We start from the raw sequence: 20295 nt of genomic DNA, 5'->3' as shown, positions 1-20295 counted from the left end.
ATTAGTAAGGATGGCAGCCCAGCACCCCCCAAGGCCTGCTAAATGGTGCAATGTGTGTGCACACATGAGCATGCTCTCGAGTCCTCATGTAACTTTCCATAAGTCACCTACCTACATGCACGTGAATCGGCATTGCCTGTATTAGCATTCCTTTGTTAGAACTGATTTTCAAATGGATGTATTATTTAGTGTCACTAAATTTGGAATATAACACCATGTTTTATTGGTATAAATGTAAATTTCATGCAAACTTGACCACCATATAATGGTGCTGGGATCAAAAGTATTGTACTTCGTGTTAAGCATGTGTAGACACATGTTGTAGGTACATGTCCATGTAATGTAAGGATTTTTTTCCTGATTCTAATACAATGAACTTTTACGTCTGCCCCATTTCAGCTCATTAGTGGTGAGATATACCTGGACTGGCACACAGTAGCTGGATCATTGTGTACCTGTGTTTCCCTCTGCATTTTGTATTATCTCCTGCTGACGTACTGTCATGGGCATCCCTATAAGTTATTTTGTTATATGGCCCCCCTGTAGCAGATAGGTATTATTTCAATACATGACTGTATGCCAATCTGTTTGAAATGTTTTCTCTCCTTTGTCCTGGACATGCCTACCCCTCAGCAATCAGCTTACATGATAGTCTCTCGCAACACAAGTGAGGAGTTAACAAACTCCGACATTATCAACACAAACCTACCACAAAATGACAAAGTGCAGAATGAGTCTGTGATGGTTTGCCAAAACTGAAGACAGTGCAAATGTGATGCATGAGTTGAACAACATTTCAAAGGAGGACTTTTCTCTCACAGTTTCACATGATTGTATGAATGTACTGTGCATTGTACCTAAGTGTGTGGAGGCTATGTAGAATAACATAAGCACGGAAAGCCACCACCTTAATGCTTCTCAATTTTTGTATTAATCCAGCTTTAAAATGTTTTGGTCATATGGGGTAACCTACAAGTTAAAAAGCCTAGTATTAAAGGATTACTCCTCCAAAACTGATAGTGTTTGATATAGGGCATTGTGGCAGGGGTACAATTTTGCACACTGTAATTAATAACTACTATTCACGAATGGATAAACTTATCCTGAACTTAGTTTTCTGTTTTCTTAAATCATATTGGAAGAGTGCCAGAATGGCCCTTTCTTTAGAGCTACACCAGTTCCAGTCTCAGTTACTTGTTTCAGATGAAAATACATACACACAAACATAGCAAATTGTTAATAGTGTACTTAGGTGCAGGAAAGTCTATGACTTGGTTGATGTGGAAGAATGTGAGTCATGGCAGAGCACAGCAGCAAATGGAGGAGGAGCATTAGTTGCCTGTTATCAATAGTAGATAGGGACTGACATTTAGAAAATGGACTGGCAGTTCATCTTATATCTAAATAAATTTAATGTATTGTGCATAAATAGACAGTAATAGTCATCACTGTTCAGTTACTCAATTGTTAATCATCATTGGAAACAGTAGCACCCGTAAAATGTTTAGAAGTGTATCCGGAATGATCTGAAGTGGAATAAACAGCTGCAGGGAAAACATGTGTCAGACAGTGATTCATTGGAAGTATCCAAAGGAAATGTAATTGATACACATTACAGCAACTCACAATTACAATAGACCATCCCAAAACTGGAAAGCTCCCTAGACCTAAACAGGTAATAGTTAGAAATGAAGGAACGTAAAAACAGTTGGTGAGAAAAAAATAAACAAAACTTAAAGTATATTATAAACAGAGGCACTTTATGTCCATAAAACACTTGTAGAACATGTTATGGGCTTCACACTGTTAGGGGCACTCCATACTGCTTATTGTTTTGGGGAATATTAACTGTATACAGTTATAAATTAAAAATTATAGCACTATTTAGAATTATATGCATATGATTGAGCTGTAGTTTTAAAGCAAGGGTTACTGACATAAAATTGTATGTATGTTTGAGCTTTTAAAGAACACATCTGACAGAATTATATTTTATTAAACTAGATTTTATACAGTACAAACTGGCACAAGTGTTTCACTCTACTATGGTATGTTGTACATTAATATGAAGCTGCAGCACAATCAACAGATTACTTGTTTTACACTGTTAGTAAAACCTGCTTAAAAAATTAACTCCCACCAAAGAATAACTAGAGCACTCCCAAATTCTTACAAATATTAGTATTTTTGAGTTCCTGTTTTGTGTTGTTTCCACTAATTTTTAGTTCAGGAACAGTGTGTATCCTTGCAGTACATCTGTTATCTGTTTTAACATATTTCTGTGTGGTTTTCATCCATGCTTCAGTGTTTAGTGTATTCAAATGTACCAGTTTTCTTGTTCTTTCTTGCTGAATGTTGCATTGTTAGGTTTCTGGTTTTCAGCATTAAGCACAATGTAGGTTTCCCAACTGGTTGTTGCGACTTTTTGCTCTGTGGAACAGAACTGTGGAGTGTGAAAATTTATTTTATCCAAAGGTCTTAACTTCATCAGTTTATAATGTAAAGCATTATGCTATTTAAGATGAGCTGTAACCATTTATAATCAATTTCAAGACAGACTGCAAAAGCCAGTGCCTGCAATAGGGAGCAAATGTCAGTTCTGCTTGCTTGTAATTAGACTGATTGTAGAAATCTGAAACACTGGTTTAGTCTTCCAACTTAATGAAAACAATAGTAAGAGTACCATGTCACTTGGGAATGATGGTGACATTTATAATTCATAAACAGTAATTTTTTCCATGCTGTATGAATGTAGCTAGCAAGAATCAACTCTGACAGTTTTAGTGCCTTGAGTAATGTAGATTCTGTTGCACATATAATGGTCTGAAAACCAAGGCACACAGCACCTATTAGTACTTAAATTAGAAAATTTTATCAAAGGAAAATTCAGTCAAGGAAACCAATAAATTATGTGACAGAGTAGTTGGCCATCAATTACCTTCACTGTGTGGGTTGTATAGTACCACTCTAACAAACGTAATATGTGCTCTGCTTTAAAAATAAACTATTACTATACTGCTTCCTAGTAAATTAGTTAGATAGCCATCTGTTCTGAAAACAGCTGCTGCTTCCACAGTTATATAAAACAACTGCTCTTTGTTGATCTTTTACTGGTGGATTCACATTTACTTCCATTCATTTATTGTGTTCTACAGACACCATCAAGAACGAGAAGGATGATATTTATTTGTGTTTATTGGCAGAACTGAACATTTCACCTCTGGAAGGTAAGTATTGCCTGGCAATTTTGTCTTGTATTTTTTACTTTTCTTGATTGAATTTACCTTTTATATGAAACACAGGATTCAGAGAGTTGTTAACAAAAGCTCCTGCAGGTGAAAATGTCAGTACTGGTGACGTACTACTTGATGTTGTGTATCATGTTGAATACATAACTGAGCTTTGGAGCAACATCTTTCTTCAGAGCTAACTAGATTGTCATCATCCTACATTACCACAATGTAGCTATATGTGTGTGTGTTTTTTGTGTTCATTAGTTCTAAAGAAGAAAATTATAAATCGATGTTTCAAGTATCTGGAAAGTGGTTACTTTTCTTGTTACATACAAAAGGATTATGTAAATTGCATGAGAATGCTTAAAGATGGATAAATTCCATCATGAGAACTAATAAATTATGAGACAGAACTGACAGCCAGTACCTGTCTTAAGAAATCAAAATGTTTAGTTCTACCAACACAAAATGTTTAGTTCTACCAACAGACACACTTCAAAGTAAAAGTGATGACATTATCCAAGCTTTCGAAACTATTCACTATTTCCTTGGTAAGAAAGGAGGGAAAAAGTGGGGAAGGTCATGAAAGGAAGACAGGTCTCTTAGGGCCCAGGATGAGAAGAACCACTTGTAATGAGGATTAGTGTAGACAACGACAAAGAAGGAGGTGTCAGAGTGAATAAGTCATAGAGAGTACATTGGTAAACAATTCTGCCTTATAATTTATTAAAGATAGATAATTAAATGCATTTAAAAATCTTACGATATTCTGGGGAAATGCAGATGAAGTAAGTACAGTATTTATTCAGCACAACCAAGCAATAATAATATACAACAAAACAAATGGACAAATATCAAGCAATGATTAACTAAAAGTTCTAGGAATTAATATATGCACCTTTATATTTGCATATTTACATTTAGTGATGTTTGTAGCTTGTTATAAAAAGGCACTCACATACAACTTTTGGCCATAGCCTTTGTCAGTAATAGAAACACACACACACACATATATATAACGCACATATGACCACCAACTCCAGCATATGATCCTTGTAGCAAGTGGTTGGGATCATGAGTTGCATAGGAATGAACTAGGATGTTGTGGAGGTTGGGTGGGCAACACCACTTTAGGAGAAGTGGGAATTATCTCGGGTAGGATGTCCCTCATTTCAGGACACGATGATAGGTAATCAAAGCCCTGGTGAAGGATGTGGTTCAGTTGTTCCAGTCTGAGGTGGTACTAGGGAATGAAGGGGACACTCCTCTGTGGCTGGTTCTTGGGGGTGGTGGGAGGACTGGGACTGTGATGGGAAATGACACCCAAGCTGGGCTGAAGTGTATACAGAAACCAATGTAACTTGAAATCCTCAATATTACCATAGTGGAACAAAATATTATCGAAAGTTTTTTCACAAAACCCAAAGAAATTCCAGTCATATCTAAAGGCTGTTAGTGGCACAAAAGTTGATGTCCAGTCCCTTGCGAATGAGTCAGGAACTGAAATTGAGGGTAGCAAAGCAAAAACTGAAATGCTTAACTCTATTTCCAAATGTTCCTTTACAAAGGAAAACACAGGAGAATTGCCCCAATTTAATCCTCATACCAATGAAAAGAAGAATGAAATAAGTATTAGCACCAGTGGTGTTGAGAAACAGCTGAAATCTTTAAAACTGAAAAAAGCTCCAGACCCTAATGGAATCCCTGTCATTTTTTTTGTTGTAAGATGGCGGCGAGTATAGACGTTATAGCAAACTGCTCCGCGAAATTTAGTAGTATTATTGATATAAATTGCGTATTGTGCAATGAAGAGGTTATAGAAGGTATCAGATTGTGTCCAGTGATTAATAAGTGGATTCACTCATAGTGTTTGTGTAAAATAAATACGACAGATCACTCATGTTGTTGTGGCCAGGCGCAGTGTGATCCACAAGTAACTGCTCTCACGAAATTTTTAAATGGTCACAATGAATCCGTTGAAGATTGTTTGAAACAGGATTTACAGAATGCAAGAAAATACGTCCTCGACATTGAAAAAGTGGTAAGTTCTTTTGAAAAAAGAAGAAACTCAGAAGAAAGTGTTATTTGTAATCGTTTCCCTAATCCTATAGAAACGATCCATTCAAAACATCATGAACCTATGTTAACATTATTCTCGGCAAATACTAAAAAGTGCAGCAAGCTGTTATTATACAGGCCTACTGAACAATTAAATGCTGCGAGTGTGATGTTTAAGTCTGCCAATGATGAAAACAGCAACCTCAAAAAAGTGAGTTTAACTTGTAAATCTACAGGGAAGAAACTTAATGTCAATCCAGTGCCAAATAAAAGTGAAATATGTATATTAGGAGATAGCCATGCCAAAGGAGTAGCCAGTATAATGATAGCTATGCAATCTCGCTACAAAATTACTAGTGTTGTGAAATCAGGTGCACCTCTTGGTGAGATTGTGAAAAACTGTGAAAAGCTAACAAAAAATTCCTCTGTCTGTGTCATAATAGGTGGTGCAAACGATGTTTATCGTAATGAAAGCCATCATGCAACAAGAGCACTCAAAGAAACTTTGGAAAAACTCTCACATATAAAAGTTTTCGTGCTTAGTGTTCCACATAGGCATGACTTAATAAGTAGCTCGTGTGTTAACCTAGAAATTAAAGTCAACAGGAAAATAAGAAAACTCTGCTGCAGTTTCCCACAGGCTACCTTTATTGACGCAAACAGCATGGAGAGAGCTCACTTTACAAAGCATGGTATGCACAGGAACACACAGGGAAAGGAAGCTATGTGCAAACAATTGTTAAATTCTATTAACTGCAACACAGTGGAAGGTCGTGCTGTAATCCCTCTGCCAGTATGCTTAATAACAAAAACGAAGAAAATGAATGGATCAGAAGTTTCAGTACCTAGATGCTCAGATGATTCTGTTTCTTCACCAAACAGAGATAACTCAATGGTTACGTGTACTGCAGAAGAAGAAAAGGCAGCATTTCCACTCTGTGAACCTACAGCAACACCACTTGTGCACCTGCCTACATGCAGTTCGTCAAAAATATCACTGCCAGCAGAAACACCAGCTGCAACAGCAGTACAACCCCTGGAGCCTACAGCAACAGCAATCTTATCCCCACCTGCAAGCAAGTCAATAGCTTCATCATCTCCAAGGGAATTGACAGCATCAGCTCAAGGTAAATCAACAAGCAAGTCATCAGTTTCATCATCTTCAGTAAAGAAGGAAGCATCTACTGAAGAAAAATCGACATCATCACAGAGAACAGGAGGTAAATGTAAAGTTGTGTGTCCTCCTCATCTGAAGGATTTTTTAACCACAGGCACGAGAAAGAAGAAACCACCAAAATAGGTAATAATCCAAACAACTTCTCCATTTTTCATCAAAACATAAGGGGAATAAGAAGCAAACTAGATCAATTAGAAGTTAACATAAATAACAAAAACTTTATGAACAATGCTCAGATCTTATGTTTCTCAGAACACCATATTACAGAAGGAATTGAAATGTTACATATAGACAGTTATAGCCTTGCCACCTACTACTGTAGAGATAGCATGAGAAAAGGTGGAGTAGTAATTTTCATTAAGAATAATTTAACTTTTAGATCAATATAATGGAAGGAAACATTCCACGTGGGAAAAATTATATATAAAAACAAAGATGAGGTGACTTACCGAACAAAAGCGCTGGCAGGTCGATAGACACACAAACAAACACAAACACACACACAAAATTCAAGCTTTCGCAACAAACTGTTGCCTCATCAGGAAAGAGGGAAGGAGAGGGGAGAAAACCCACTTCCTTTCGTCTTCCCCTCTCCTTCCCTCTTTCCTGATGAGGCAACAGTTTGTTGCGAAAGCTTGAATTTTGTGTGTGTGTTTGTGTTTGTTTGTGTGTCTATCGACCTGCCAGCGCTTTTGTTCGGTAAGTCACCTCATCTTTGTTTTTATATATAATTAACTTTTAGATCTGTAGATGTAAGGAAATATTGCAGTGACCAACAGTTTGAAGTGTGTGCAATAGAAGTGACATTAAACAGTTCCAAATTAATAGTAGTTACAGTGTACAGGGCACCAGGAACCAATTTCACAGTCTTTATGGTTCAGTTAGAATTGTTACTATCAACCTTATTTTCTAAAAATAATGACATTATCTTACTTGGGGACTTTAATGTCAACTTCGCAATGGAATGCAACAACAAAGTAGAGCTCCAGAATTTGCTGAGTTCCTACAATCTTACATCAGTGGTTGACTTTCCTACTAGGATCACACCTGACTGTCAATCTCTGATAGACAATATATTTTTAGATGTAAATTTATACCAGAACTTCACTGTCACTGCAATAGTAAATGGCATATCAGACCATGATGGACAGCTCCTCACTCTACATGACTACAGACCTGTCAAGAAAGCAGTCCCATCCTGGAAGGCAATCAGACTTATGAACAAAGAGACCCTGGAATTTTTTAACCATAAGCTGCAGCATGAAGATTGGAATTCAGTTCGCAGAGTAGATGATGTTGATACAAAGTTCAACATATTCATAAATGAATTCCTGTCCCACTTTGAAGAAGCTTTTCCTAAAAAGTTTGTTAGGAACAATATTTCCTCGTCCTTAAAGAAGCCATGGATCACAAAGGGTATTCGAGTGTCATGTAAATATAAGAGAGAACTTTATGTTGCAACCAGAGGGTCAAGGGACAGAGAATTAATCAGCCATTATAACATGTATTGTAAAATCCTAAAGAAAGTTATTCAGACATCAAAAGCACTGTATTATGTAAAAGAAATTGATAACTCCAATAATAAAATGAAGACTGTCTGGCAAATAGTTAACAAGGAGACAGGGAACAATAAAAAAAGAGCTGTAGAAAACTTCATAATCAAACATGAAGGGAATCTTGTGCAAAATCCTGAGATCATAGCTGAAATCTTTAATAAACACTTCCTGTCAGTGTCTGAGCAAATAGGCTGCAAGGGTTCTGTGAATGATGCCCTGACCTTTTTGCGAAATGCTTTCCCTAACAAAATCATCCAAATGCATATTAGACCTGTTACAGTATCAGAAATTGAAAGAACAATTGCCTCCATGAAAACCAAGAACTCCTGTGGAGTAGACAATATTTCTAGCAAATTGTTAAAGCAGTGTTGTACTTCTGTAAGCAATATACTGTGTCATATTTTCAATGCCTCTTTGCAGCAAGGAATTGTTCCTGATAGACTAAAGTATGCTATCGTGAAGCCTCTCTTTAAGAAAGGGGAGAAAACTGATGTTAAAAATTTCAGACCAATATCTCTCCTGACTGTGTTTTCAAAGGTACTAGAAAAGCTCATGTATTCTAGAATTTAAGAACACCTACATAAATTCAATATTCTCAGCAAACATCAGTTTGGTTTCTGGAAAGGTCTGTCAACTGAACAAGCAATATATGCTTTTATAGATAAGGTTTTGGAATCTCTAAATGAGAAAATGGTGACAACAGGGTTATTTTGTGATTTATGTAAAGCCTTTGACACTGTGAACCACCAAATACTGTTACTGAAGGCAGACCATCTAGGAATAAGTGGTGTAGCAAATAACTGGCTTCAGTCATACCTGACAGAGAGGAAACAGAAAGTAGTCTTAGATAAATCAGACAATTTGTGTGGTGGAATGATTTCATCAGAATGGAGAGACATAAATTGTGGAGTTCCACAGGGCTCTATTCTTGGTCCTTTACTGTTCCTGTTATTTATAAATGATTTACCTTATTCTTCAATGATTCAGTGCAATTTTACCATCTTTGCAGATGATACTAACATAATGGTTAATGGTCTTAAATGTGAAAATGTTCAAGAGTCTGTTAATACTATTCTTATAGATTTAATGAAATGGTTTACTGCAAATGGTCTTTCACTTAACCTGAGTAAGACTAATTATATTCAGTTCACCCCAACTGCCAAAACTGAGGAAGAAATGACTGTTAAATATGCCACACAGGTCATAGAAAGAGTGGAAGTAACAAAGTTTCTAGGCGTGAAGATTGACTGTAGAGTAAACTGGTCCCATCACATTTTACATCTTTACAAGAGACTCAGCTCTTCAGTTTTTGCAATGCGAATCATCTCTGTCAGTGCAAACTTAAGCATTAAAAAAGCTGCATACTATGGTTACTTCCATTCTTTGATGGCATATGGAATTATTTTCTGGGGAAATCAACCTCTTGCAAAGAAAATATTCATTGCTCAGAAGCGTGTTGTAAGAGTGATGTCTGGTGTAGATCCTAGATGCAGCTGCAGAAGCCTATTCCGGAATCTGGGAATTCTTACAACTACTTCTCAATATATATACTCACTTATGTGTTTCATAAGTAAAAACACTGATTTATACAAATGTAACAGTGAATACCATCAGTATAACACAAGGAGGAAACATGATTTCCACACTGAAGGTAAAAATTTGAAGATTGTGCAGAAGGGTGTACAGTCCTCTGGTATAAAGATATTTAATGCTCTTCCTCCAGAAATCAAATGTGAAATTGCCAACAAATCTACATTTAAAGAGCTTCTGAGGCAATTTCTTTTAGCCATGTCATTTTACAGTTTGGAAGAGTTTATGAAACACAGTGAGAAACGGCCTTAAAATAAGATGTATTATCATATAAATTGAACATTAAGCTGAACATTCTTGTCACATATGTAACTCTTTTAGTGTTAACTGCTTATATTTAACAGTCTGGGTTATATGACCTTTTCAGGTTTAATTTACTTTGTTTTATACCTGTAATCTGTAGGTCTAAGGATTCTCATTCCATTATATTGTGTTATGGATCATTGTAGTGGTTAAGTAACTTTATATTCTTTACCTGTAAACATAGTGTACAAGTACTTGTCATTGACAATGTAAAAATTGACACACACTACATCCATGTGAAATTGTCACAGTTGGATCCATGGTGTAAGAAATAAATAAATAAATAAATAAAATAAATTAGATACTCTATTTGCAGCTGCGTTAGTCCCTCTTCTAACTATGAGGGCATTTCAAAAAGTAAAGATACAATGGCTTGCAGTCCAGTCCTTAAATAGAACATTTATTTAGAAAACGTCAGTTACATCTTATTAACTGGATTATTTGTTATTTTTCGACATAATCACCCCCGTTATCCAAACATTTGTTAAGTCAGTGCACAAGATTTTGTATCCCACAGTCATAGAAGGTTGCCGCTTGTTGTCGGAACCACATTTCAACTTCATCTTTGATCTCTTCATCATTGTGGAATGATTTTCCACCAAGATGTGACTTCAGGTAATGGAAGACATGGAAGTAGGTGGGTGCAAGGTCTGGGCTGTGTGGTGGATGGTCCTATAGGTCCCATTTGAATTGTTTGAGTAGTGCTTTGGTTACGAGCGCTGTGTGAGGCCGAGCGTTGTCATGAAGCACGCGGACTCCACCTGAAAGCATTCCCCTGCATTTGTTTTGAATTTCCCTTCGAAGACTTTGCAAAGTCTGGCAATATGCAGCAGCATTAATTGTCGTTCCAGGAGGCATAAATTCCAACAGAAGACTGCCTTGTCTGTCCCAAAAAACAGAAGCCATGATTTTCTTCGCTGAAATCGGCGTTTTGCATTTCTTGGTTTTTGGTGGATTTGAATGACGCCATTGCATTGATTGTTGCTTGGATTCAGGTGTATGGTGATAAACCCACATCTCATCACCTGTCACAATGTGATCAAGGAACTCATCACCTGCTTCAGCATACTGTGTGAGAAAGTCGAGTGCAAGGCCCATCCTTTTCTTTTTGTGTTTTTCCATTAACAGTTTTGGAACCCAGCGTGCACACTATTTCCTGTACCCTAACTTGACAGTCACAACATCATAAAGAGCTGTCATTGACATGTCTGGTATGATCTGAAGCCATTCTTTCAATGTGAGACATCTATTCGTACGAATTGATTCCTCCGTTCTCTGAAGATGGGCATCAGAGATCACAGATGTCCGACCTGTTCTTTGTTCGTCATGAACATCGGTCCTACTTTAAGAGAAATGATGACACCATTTTGTTACATTTTGTCGATTCATAATGTTCCCATAAACAGAAACAATTTCTTTGTGAATATCCGCTGGTTGCTAACCTTTTGCATGAAGAAAACGTATGATGGAGCGCACTTCACATTTAGCGGGATTCTGAATTGGCACAGCCATTTTAAACACAACCTACTCCAACCAGAAGCAACGTTCAACTGCCGAACGACCGCGAAGAGAAAGCTAAAGGTTCAAGGTTAACACCAGTGTCGCCAACTTGCTCGCCAAAACTCTTCTATTCCTCTGGCGTACGGCATATCTTTACTTTCCGAAATACCCTTGTATAATCTACTGTGGATCCCTTGAACAAAAAACCATGCCCAGTCCTTGGAAAAAGGCACAGGTCACACCCGTCTACAAGAAGGGTAGTAGAAGTCATTGACAGAACTTCTGTCCAATATCCTTGACACTGATTTACTGTAGAATCTTAGAACATATTGTGAACTCAAACATAATGAGGTATCTTGAAAAGAATTACCTTGAACAGAATGACCTCCTCACTGTCAACCAGCATGGATTTTTAAAACAACGATGCTATGGAATCCACCTGGTACTTTTCTCATATGACATACTGAAAGCTTTGGATCAGGTTCTAGGCAATGTTTCTTGATTTCTGAAAAGCATTACTCAGTACCACATCCACACTTATTGTCAAAAGTACAATCATATGGGGTTTGAAGTGAAATATATGACTGGATTAAGGACTTTTTGATAGGGAGAACACAGCATGTTATCTTGGATGGAGAGATATCCTCAGATGTAGAAGTAACTTTGGGTTGGTTCAAATGGCTCTGAGCACTATGCGACTTAACTTCTGATGTCATCAGTTGCCTAGAACTTAGAACTAATTAAACCTAACTAACCTAAGGACATCACACACATCCATGCCCAAGGCAGGATTTGAACCTGCAACCGTAGCGGTCGCTCGGCTCCAGACTGTAGCGCCTAGAACCGCACGGCCACTACGGCCGGTGTAACTTTGGGTGTACTCCTGAAAAGTGTGTTGGGACCCTTGCTGTCCATGTAGTATATTGATGACCACGCAGACAATATTAATAGTAAAATCAGACTTATTGCAGATTATGCAGTTATCTATAATGAGGTACTATCTGAGAGGAGCTGGATAAATATTCAGTCAGACTTTGATAACATTTCAACGTGGTGCAGAGATTGACAACTTGCTCTAAGTGTTCAGAAATGTAAAATTTTGCACTTCACAAAACGAAAAAAATGTAGTATCCTATGACTATAATAACAATGAGTCGCCACTGGAATCAGCCAACTCATACAAATACCTTGGTGTAATGCTTTGTAGGGATATGAAATGGAATGATCACATGGATCTAGTCATGGGTAAAATAGGTGGCAGGCTTGTTTATTGCTAGAATACTGGGGAAGCACCTTTTCTAGAATGTTGCTCAAGTGTGTGGGACCTGTGCCAGATAGGATTAACAGGGGATACTGAACATGATAGAAGGGCAGCATGAATGGTCACAAGTTTGTTTAATTCATGGGAGAGCGTCACAGGTATACTGAAGGAACTGAAGTGAAAGACTCTTGAAGACAGACAAACTATCTCAAGAAAGTCTATTAACAAAGTTTCAAGAACTGGCTTTCAATGATTGCTCTAGCCATACACTACAACCCTCTATGTATCGCTCACATAGGGATCTTGAGGATAAGATTAGAATAATTACTGCATGCACAGAGGCAATCAAACAATCATTCTTTCTGCACACCATATATGAATGGAGCAGGGAGAAACCCTAATAACTGGTACAATGGGGCATACCCTCTGCCATGCACCTCATGGTGGTTTGCAAAATATAGATGTAGTCTTAGATGTAGAACCTAAAATGCTATGTTATGTACAAAAAGGGAAATTGACAACCAATATGTCAAATAGTGAATGAAAAGCACTCAAATTTCTAACTTTCACTTTAAAGGTCAAAATATTAACTCCCAAAATTGCCTTATTCAGCACGGCATACACATGTGGCACTTTGCAACCTAAAAAATCCTACCAGGTAGGTGTACACCAGCAAAAGACCAAAAAAAACCTCTCTGTGTTCGTATGTTTAACATTTTAAATAGCACAAATATTTAAATGTTCTTTTGAAAATTCATTCATTGATATAAAATTCACCTTTTTAACTGTTAAACCACCAGAATCATCACACATCACACACTATTAAAACTCTTCTTTATTTCCTCCTGCCATTTCCACACTGCATTACTCAAACATCTTATTTTATAATACTAAATCCAGCTTTTCATACAGTAAAATATTATCACAATCACCAGTACAGAACTGTCACTGTTTCTCTGTTAATGATTCGTTTTGGGATATAGCATTAATATTTATATTTTTTGTTTGTAACAAACTAACTTAATTTGTTTGTTATTGATATACTTATTAGTTTCAGAGTCTCATACATTCACAGTCATGGCTTTAAGAGCAATGGCAACATACTGTATTGGCTCTAAATAAATGTAAGTGTCGTGTGTCTAGGGCCTCCCAACGGGTAGACCGTTACTGGTTGCAAGTCTTTCGATTTGATGCCACTTCTGCGACTTGCGCGTCAATGGGGATGAAATGATGATGATTAGAACAACACAACACACAGTCCCTGAGCGAAGAAAATCTCCGACCCAGCCGGGAATCGAACCTGGGCCCTTAGGATCGACATTCTGTCATGCTGAAAACTCAGCTATTGGGGGCGGACATACTGGCACTTATGATTACATTTCCAAATCCGTTCCCTCTCCTTTTGTAGGAAAATTCTTGGCAAAATTCCACACAATATGTATGTTTAGCAAATGATACAGTGCTGTGACTGTGATGTCTGTGTTATTATGTGACAGTGTCATACTGGAGTAAATGTAGAAGTATCAAGCCTAAGAAATTATCCGCATATTGCCACGTGTCCAACATTCGCCTAAAGGAATCGGCAACCCCTCTTACAGACCGTAGCAGTTTACTGTAAATAGGAAGCAGCAGCCTTTTTAAAAACTTCAGATTTTTTGCAAATTTTATGATGTGAACTTCAGTCGGCATTAGTACAAATAGTTTATAGCAGTTTAATGATAGTTACTTGTTAATGCAAAATGCAAAAGTAATTTTAACAGCTCCTTGTCCTGTGGATACCTTGACTTATCCATCCTTCCATAACATCCTCCTCTTCATGATGGGGTCTATAGAAATATGGTGTAATATATGAATGTTAAAATTAATGTTGATGCTACAAGACAGCTGCTGTAGTTATGACAGAGCTATCAGTGATGTGCTTAGCTGCACATCTCTCAGTATGGTACCTGGCCAATGGTGAGGAGCTTTCTGTTGATCAGCCAGTCAGCTGAGAATCCCGCCAGTGGCAATATGAACAGCATCAACAATGATGGTAGTGCTGACAAGATCCCACTTTCTTCGATGTTGAAGTTTAATGTTTCTGCAAAGGAGAATATGAAGTATTCAAATAGTAGATCTTTTGAGGACATTATACACTAACTTCTCCATTCATTCACTCAGTCATTCAGACATTCTGTTGTTGTTTTAATCTAATACTTCAAGCTAAGCATTTATGTAATTTTACACATATCAAAAACCACTACTGATTGTCTATACAGGGTGGAGGAAAATTGTCATGAAATTTTAACCTTGGATTACTGGCACCAGTAGAAAGCAAAATGACTAATGTTGTGTACATCAACAACACATCATTTTTAAACTGTGGAAACTTGGCACCATGCACTCCGATTGGCCGTGGGACAAACAGCAAGACCTATTCGACGTGTGTGCATATTACATTGGGTCAGTGACGGGGTGAGGGACGTTTGTATGTGTGAACCAACAATCATAGCGCTGCCCGTCAACTTACGAACGGCAACAGGACAAGCCCACAGCCGACTGGACTGCATGGTGCCAAGTTTCCATAGTTTAAAAATGGTGCATTGTCAACCTAAACAACATTACTAATTTTGTTTCCTACTGGCATCAGCTATCCAGGATTAAAATATCGTGACACAATTTTTCTCCACCCTGTATACCAGACAACTTAAACATCTATTTACTCTGAAAATTAGTGTTACATCTCCGGATCCAGATATTGTGATTAATTATAGAAAGAGTAGTTAATGCAGCTCTATTCTACTTTGTTTCTTAATTTCTAGACATATACAATTTTCTTCCTGGTGTCTCTTTGGAACCTGTTAAGGACTTTTTCATCAGAATATAAAATTTCATTATGAACTTTAGAAAGGGATGCATAGTGTATATGAACATCACTTTTACTCCTAATATTATGATCATGACTGCTCACCCTAAACTGACATTTACCATTAATTACAAATACCATGATGGAGTAAATGTAGAAATATCAAGCTCAAGAAATTATCTGCATGTTGCCATGTACCCAATGTTCGCCTTAAGGTATCAGTAACCCCTCAGACACTGAAGCATCATGGGGGTGCACATGTACAGGGCAAACTGCCTCAATCACAACAAGGATGACAACAGCTGGCTGGACAAGTGCCACCCACCAGATGTCCTCCATTCCAGGGACTTATGTCCTCTGCTGTGTCCTGTTGAATAGCTGCATCTGGGTGGGGGGACAAAATAATGTAAACTGATTAATAATTGCTGCTTGAATAATTAAAAAAAATATTTGGAAAGAACCATTGAAAAAAATTGGAAGGTGCACATATCCTGGATGAACTTTAACTGGTACTAATATATAGACCTTCTATGTCAATACATTTACGATCAATATTCATCATTTAAAGTTACATACTTCTTCTCATTAGTTCCATTGTGCACAGACCTGATTACGAAAATGCTGATACAGGATCACCCCTTCACTGCTTGCGCAAATTCCTCTTATCTGCTTTGAACCTCATGATGCAGAATTCTCGGCACGGGCAAAATGGTGAACAGATGGGTGTCATTGGTTTAAATATACATAAATGAATAAACTAGCTTTCCTAATAACTTTTAAAACACTTTTAATATATGGTTGGAATACATATTTTTATGCAAGATCTTGTCTTCCCCCACTTATGAACTGACTTACCCAGCCAGTTATAGGCAGACTTACACTACAGTGTGATGTGGACCACTGCCATGATGCAATTTTGTTGTTTTTCATATAAATAAATTTATCATTTTATGCTATTTGCACTAATGCCATCAAAATTTAATTGAGTAAATTATAAAGAAAGCTGATATTCTGAATACAAGCTGCTGCACCTCCTCAATTATTCTATATGGCTGCTGTTTATCTACTATTGACAGTTTAATATTTGCTTGACTATAATGGTATTTTTCAAAGAAAATGTTTACCTGAAACTCTTTACAGTACCCGTAAATTACTGCTTGTCATGCAGCTTTACAACAATCTCGTCATATAACTAACAGAACTTTTCAGTCTCCAAATCTAGATGTACAGGTAAATTGTGGAAACAGTGGCTAATGAGATATGTTTCTAATTTTTTCTTCAATTGGTTAGGATTCCAAATTCATGCTACATGGATGGATGTTTGTTGACTATCTTGCCACCAAAGTATGCAGGCCTAAGTTCATACTCAACTTTGGACAAGGCGACAAGTTAATATGAAAAATATTTTTATCTTTTATTGTGATTTTGTAAATCACAGTTCAGTTGAAACTGATTTTTATTGTTAGCAATAAAAACCAGCCAGGAGTTATCTACTTCAAAAACCTTGAATACATTATAATTTAAATACAAAAAATGGTTCAAATGGCTCTGAGCACTATGGCACTTTTAACATCTGAGGTCATCAGTCCCATAGAACCTAGAACTACTTAAACCTAATGACATCACACACATCCATGCCCGAGGCAGGATTCAAACCTGCGGCCGTATCGGTCAAGCAGTTCCAGACTGTAGCGCCTAGAACTGCCCGGCCACTGTGGCCAGCTATAATTTAAATACATTCTTCTTTGCTTTTTTCTATTAACTTTTATTAAGTTTTCAACAGTATTATGAAAAGGATAAATTGCAACTCACAATAAGACCTATCCCCAAAGTTAACCACGTAGGACTTGTCAAAAGTCCTACTCTTTATAGTGAGTTGCACTCTATCCTTTTCATAATATTATTGATAATCCAACCTGGACTTTCCACTGCTTGATCCAGTTTTCCTTTCTTCTAGTTGTGTTCAGTTCATCACTTGTTTGTTACCAGAATGTAAGCTTTAAGAAGTTTGTGAACTTTTCCTTGCTTATTTTGGTTTTCGTTAAATTGTGATGCTGTGTAATGATAAACAGCCAAAAATCTTCCTTGTTTTTATCTTCTTTTGTCAGTTTACTGTTTGTTGTTTGTCCTGCAATCCAATTCACAGCAATGTGTCTTATGACTGCATATGGCTCAGTCATCCGGATTTAGAAAATATGCTTGTGTGATATATCTGGGAGCTGTTCTTTTTATACTTGACAGCTTCTGCCTGACAACTTGGAAAATTTCACTGTCAATTAAACTTTTAAAAGATGGACACATGGATCAATCTGCTAAATGGATATTATAAAGTATTGAGTTGGTCAGAACTTTTCTGTTAACTGCTTTATACCAGGTTGCTTTCACTTTTGATGACACATTCCAGCAACTCAGCAACTGATAGTCTTCCACAAGGCTTTCCTATCACAGGCTGGGAATTTTAGTTAGATTATATTGTAATGGCCAAATCATGAAGGTTTGACAGAAAAATAAAAAAAAAAAAGATCTAGGTATGAATATTAACAGTAAGCTTTGCAAGTTAGATTGCGATAGACAGTGCCAGTTGCTTTTGCCGATTTGGTGTGTGGTCATATGAATTAAGAAACTCACTACTATAAAGTGTTGTAAGTTTATATAGAAATGGTTATGTTCTCACCTTGGGGGGGGGGGGAATTGAATACTTACAAATTTTACAGCAAATTGAACGGGGAATGGGAAAAATCACCTCAAACAACATCAGTAATTACTTGTGTATCCAATTTAGAGAATTGGATGGGACACACTCTGTGTTCATCCAAAGCCAATATTCGAAGTGTTATAAAGACATTACAAATTGCATTAGATTCTTTTGCAAACAAAATCAAAGAAACAGATTTCTCTTCATCCTTGCCGAGAAATCAGAAACCAACTCAGAGCACATCCATGTCGTCCACTGCTGTAACAGACGAAATGGATGGTGCAGATGTTACTTCAGAACATACTTCACTGAGTTGGGAAGTCAGAATATACAAGTCTTTAACACATCCAATGAACAAGGCTGAAGAAATTTATTGCAGTTCAAAAAAACAATGCTATTACATCCTCTTCATGGATCGAGGATGAACAACCGGTTTATATGATTGCTCAATTTTATTCAACTCAGACGATAAAACATATCAACAGGTCTCCACGGTGGAGACACAAAAAGAGGGAAATGAAATTGTATGTAAATCCGGATTCAAGCTATTCTCTCTTGAATCAAGCTGGTAAGGAATCTAATAGTAACATCACCACAACAACATCTCGACAGACTTACAAAAAATGGACAACAGGTTAAAATAAAAAAAAATAAAAAAATCCTTTGAGAAACTCGTATGTGTAGTAAAAAATAATTTGACTGTACCAATTAATAAAGTAATAGAATTTTTTATGTGGAGATCCAATACAACACTTTGTACACATAGTGATAGAGTGGTAGTGAATGTCATTAAACATATTAAAATTGAAACAAGTCATTTGAGTGTACTTCAACTTTATGAATATATATGTGAAGCTGATGTGTTTATTTTGAATCTTGTTTTGTGGTTAGTTGTTTCTATTGTGTATTTACCTATATGTACTTATATCTGGCTGTCACTTCCATTATGATGCATAACTGAACCTAAGGTTTCGATTACAGCAACAATTACTGGCACCTTTCATGATTCATAGTCTTAATTACCTTACACAACTGCTTTCACAGGTGACTTGGCCTCTGATGGGGTAGGATAAGTCTGTGACAGGACTTGAACAGGAAGTGCTGGGTGGGCAGACTGATCAATCTTTTCATTGTCCCTGTCTGCAACTCAATGTGTCATGTTTATGATGAGTAGCAATCTATCTTTCCATAATATTGAAGGCAGGGTTTTCTCTGAGGAGATCCAGCAAGCCTAGTCTTAAGACAAATCAGCTTAAGCTTTCAAGGCAGATCAGCAACAGCAAACAGGTAGAGCTTTTTAGTGTAAAGCAGGAACAAAGCAAGAAGAACGAAGGAAGAAGAACTACGGAAATAGTCTGTCATCCAGTGTTAAAGAATTATGAGACAGCCACCAGCAGCCCACTGCAGTAAACAGTGGAGGATGCATTTACAGCGGCTACACTGTCTGAGGTCAGGGATACCAACACCTGATTCAACAGCACATTCACATAGACTGAGGGTGGTTTGAAACACTCTCTGCCAGGCACTTAAGTGTGATTTGAAGAGTAGTGGCATAGAATTAGAAACATGGCCTATGGCTTTGAGAAAGGACAAAAAATCCCCTAATGTGAAAGTAGAGGGTAGTGAGGTCCCCACCAATCAAGCAGTCTAGAGCTTTTGATGGGACTAAAGACGAACTTAATTTGTAGAAACTGTGACTTAACATTCAAACTAATGTCAAGTCACCGACACAGTGTCATGCTAAAATTTGTTAAAACTAGGACTGCGGAAGCAGCACAAAGTAAGCTTCTTGTATGTAATTTGACCACAACTTGGACAGATGTCAAGGAAATTCTATTGGAGAACCATGTTTGAAAATGGACTTTGGATTACCATGTGCATCTATTATTGTCTAGTAGACAGAGTAGGTCTAAAAGTATGCCCAAATGGGCAAGTCTCACTGACACACTGCACCACCAATTACAGGAAGCCATCCAGGGAGTAATTACGGAATCAGACACTCCAGGAAGCCAGGCTCCAATTGGGAAGCTGGCATGAGCAGTATTCATACAGGGAATCAGAGATGAGTGGATTAAAG

At 37.2% G+C, this 20295-nt stretch overlaps 1 protein-coding gene across 1 annotated transcript in view; it reads right to left on the bottom strand.

The window, feature by feature from the left end:
* LOC124615639 (vesicular glutamate transporter 1-like) overlaps nt 1-20295 on the bottom strand; it is a 261727-nt gene that overhangs the window by 49571 nt on the left and 191861 nt on the right. The window contains exon 7 of the mRNA XM_047143649.1: nt 14625-14758. Within this exon, the coding sequence (XP_046999605.1) occupies nt 14625-14758 (134 nt within the window). The remainder of the gene's footprint in view (nt 1-14624; nt 14759-20295) is intronic.

This window comes from Schistocerca americana, chromosome 5 (genome assembly GCF_021461395.2).
Source record: "Schistocerca americana isolate TAMUIC-IGC-003095 chromosome 5, iqSchAmer2.1, whole genome shotgun sequence".
In the NCBI taxonomy this organism is placed as follows: Eukaryota; Metazoa; Arthropoda; class Insecta; order Orthoptera; family Acrididae; genus Schistocerca; species Schistocerca americana.
The sequence above is the reverse complement of the archived record's forward strand: the minus strand, read 5'-3'. Positions and strand labels throughout refer to the sequence as shown.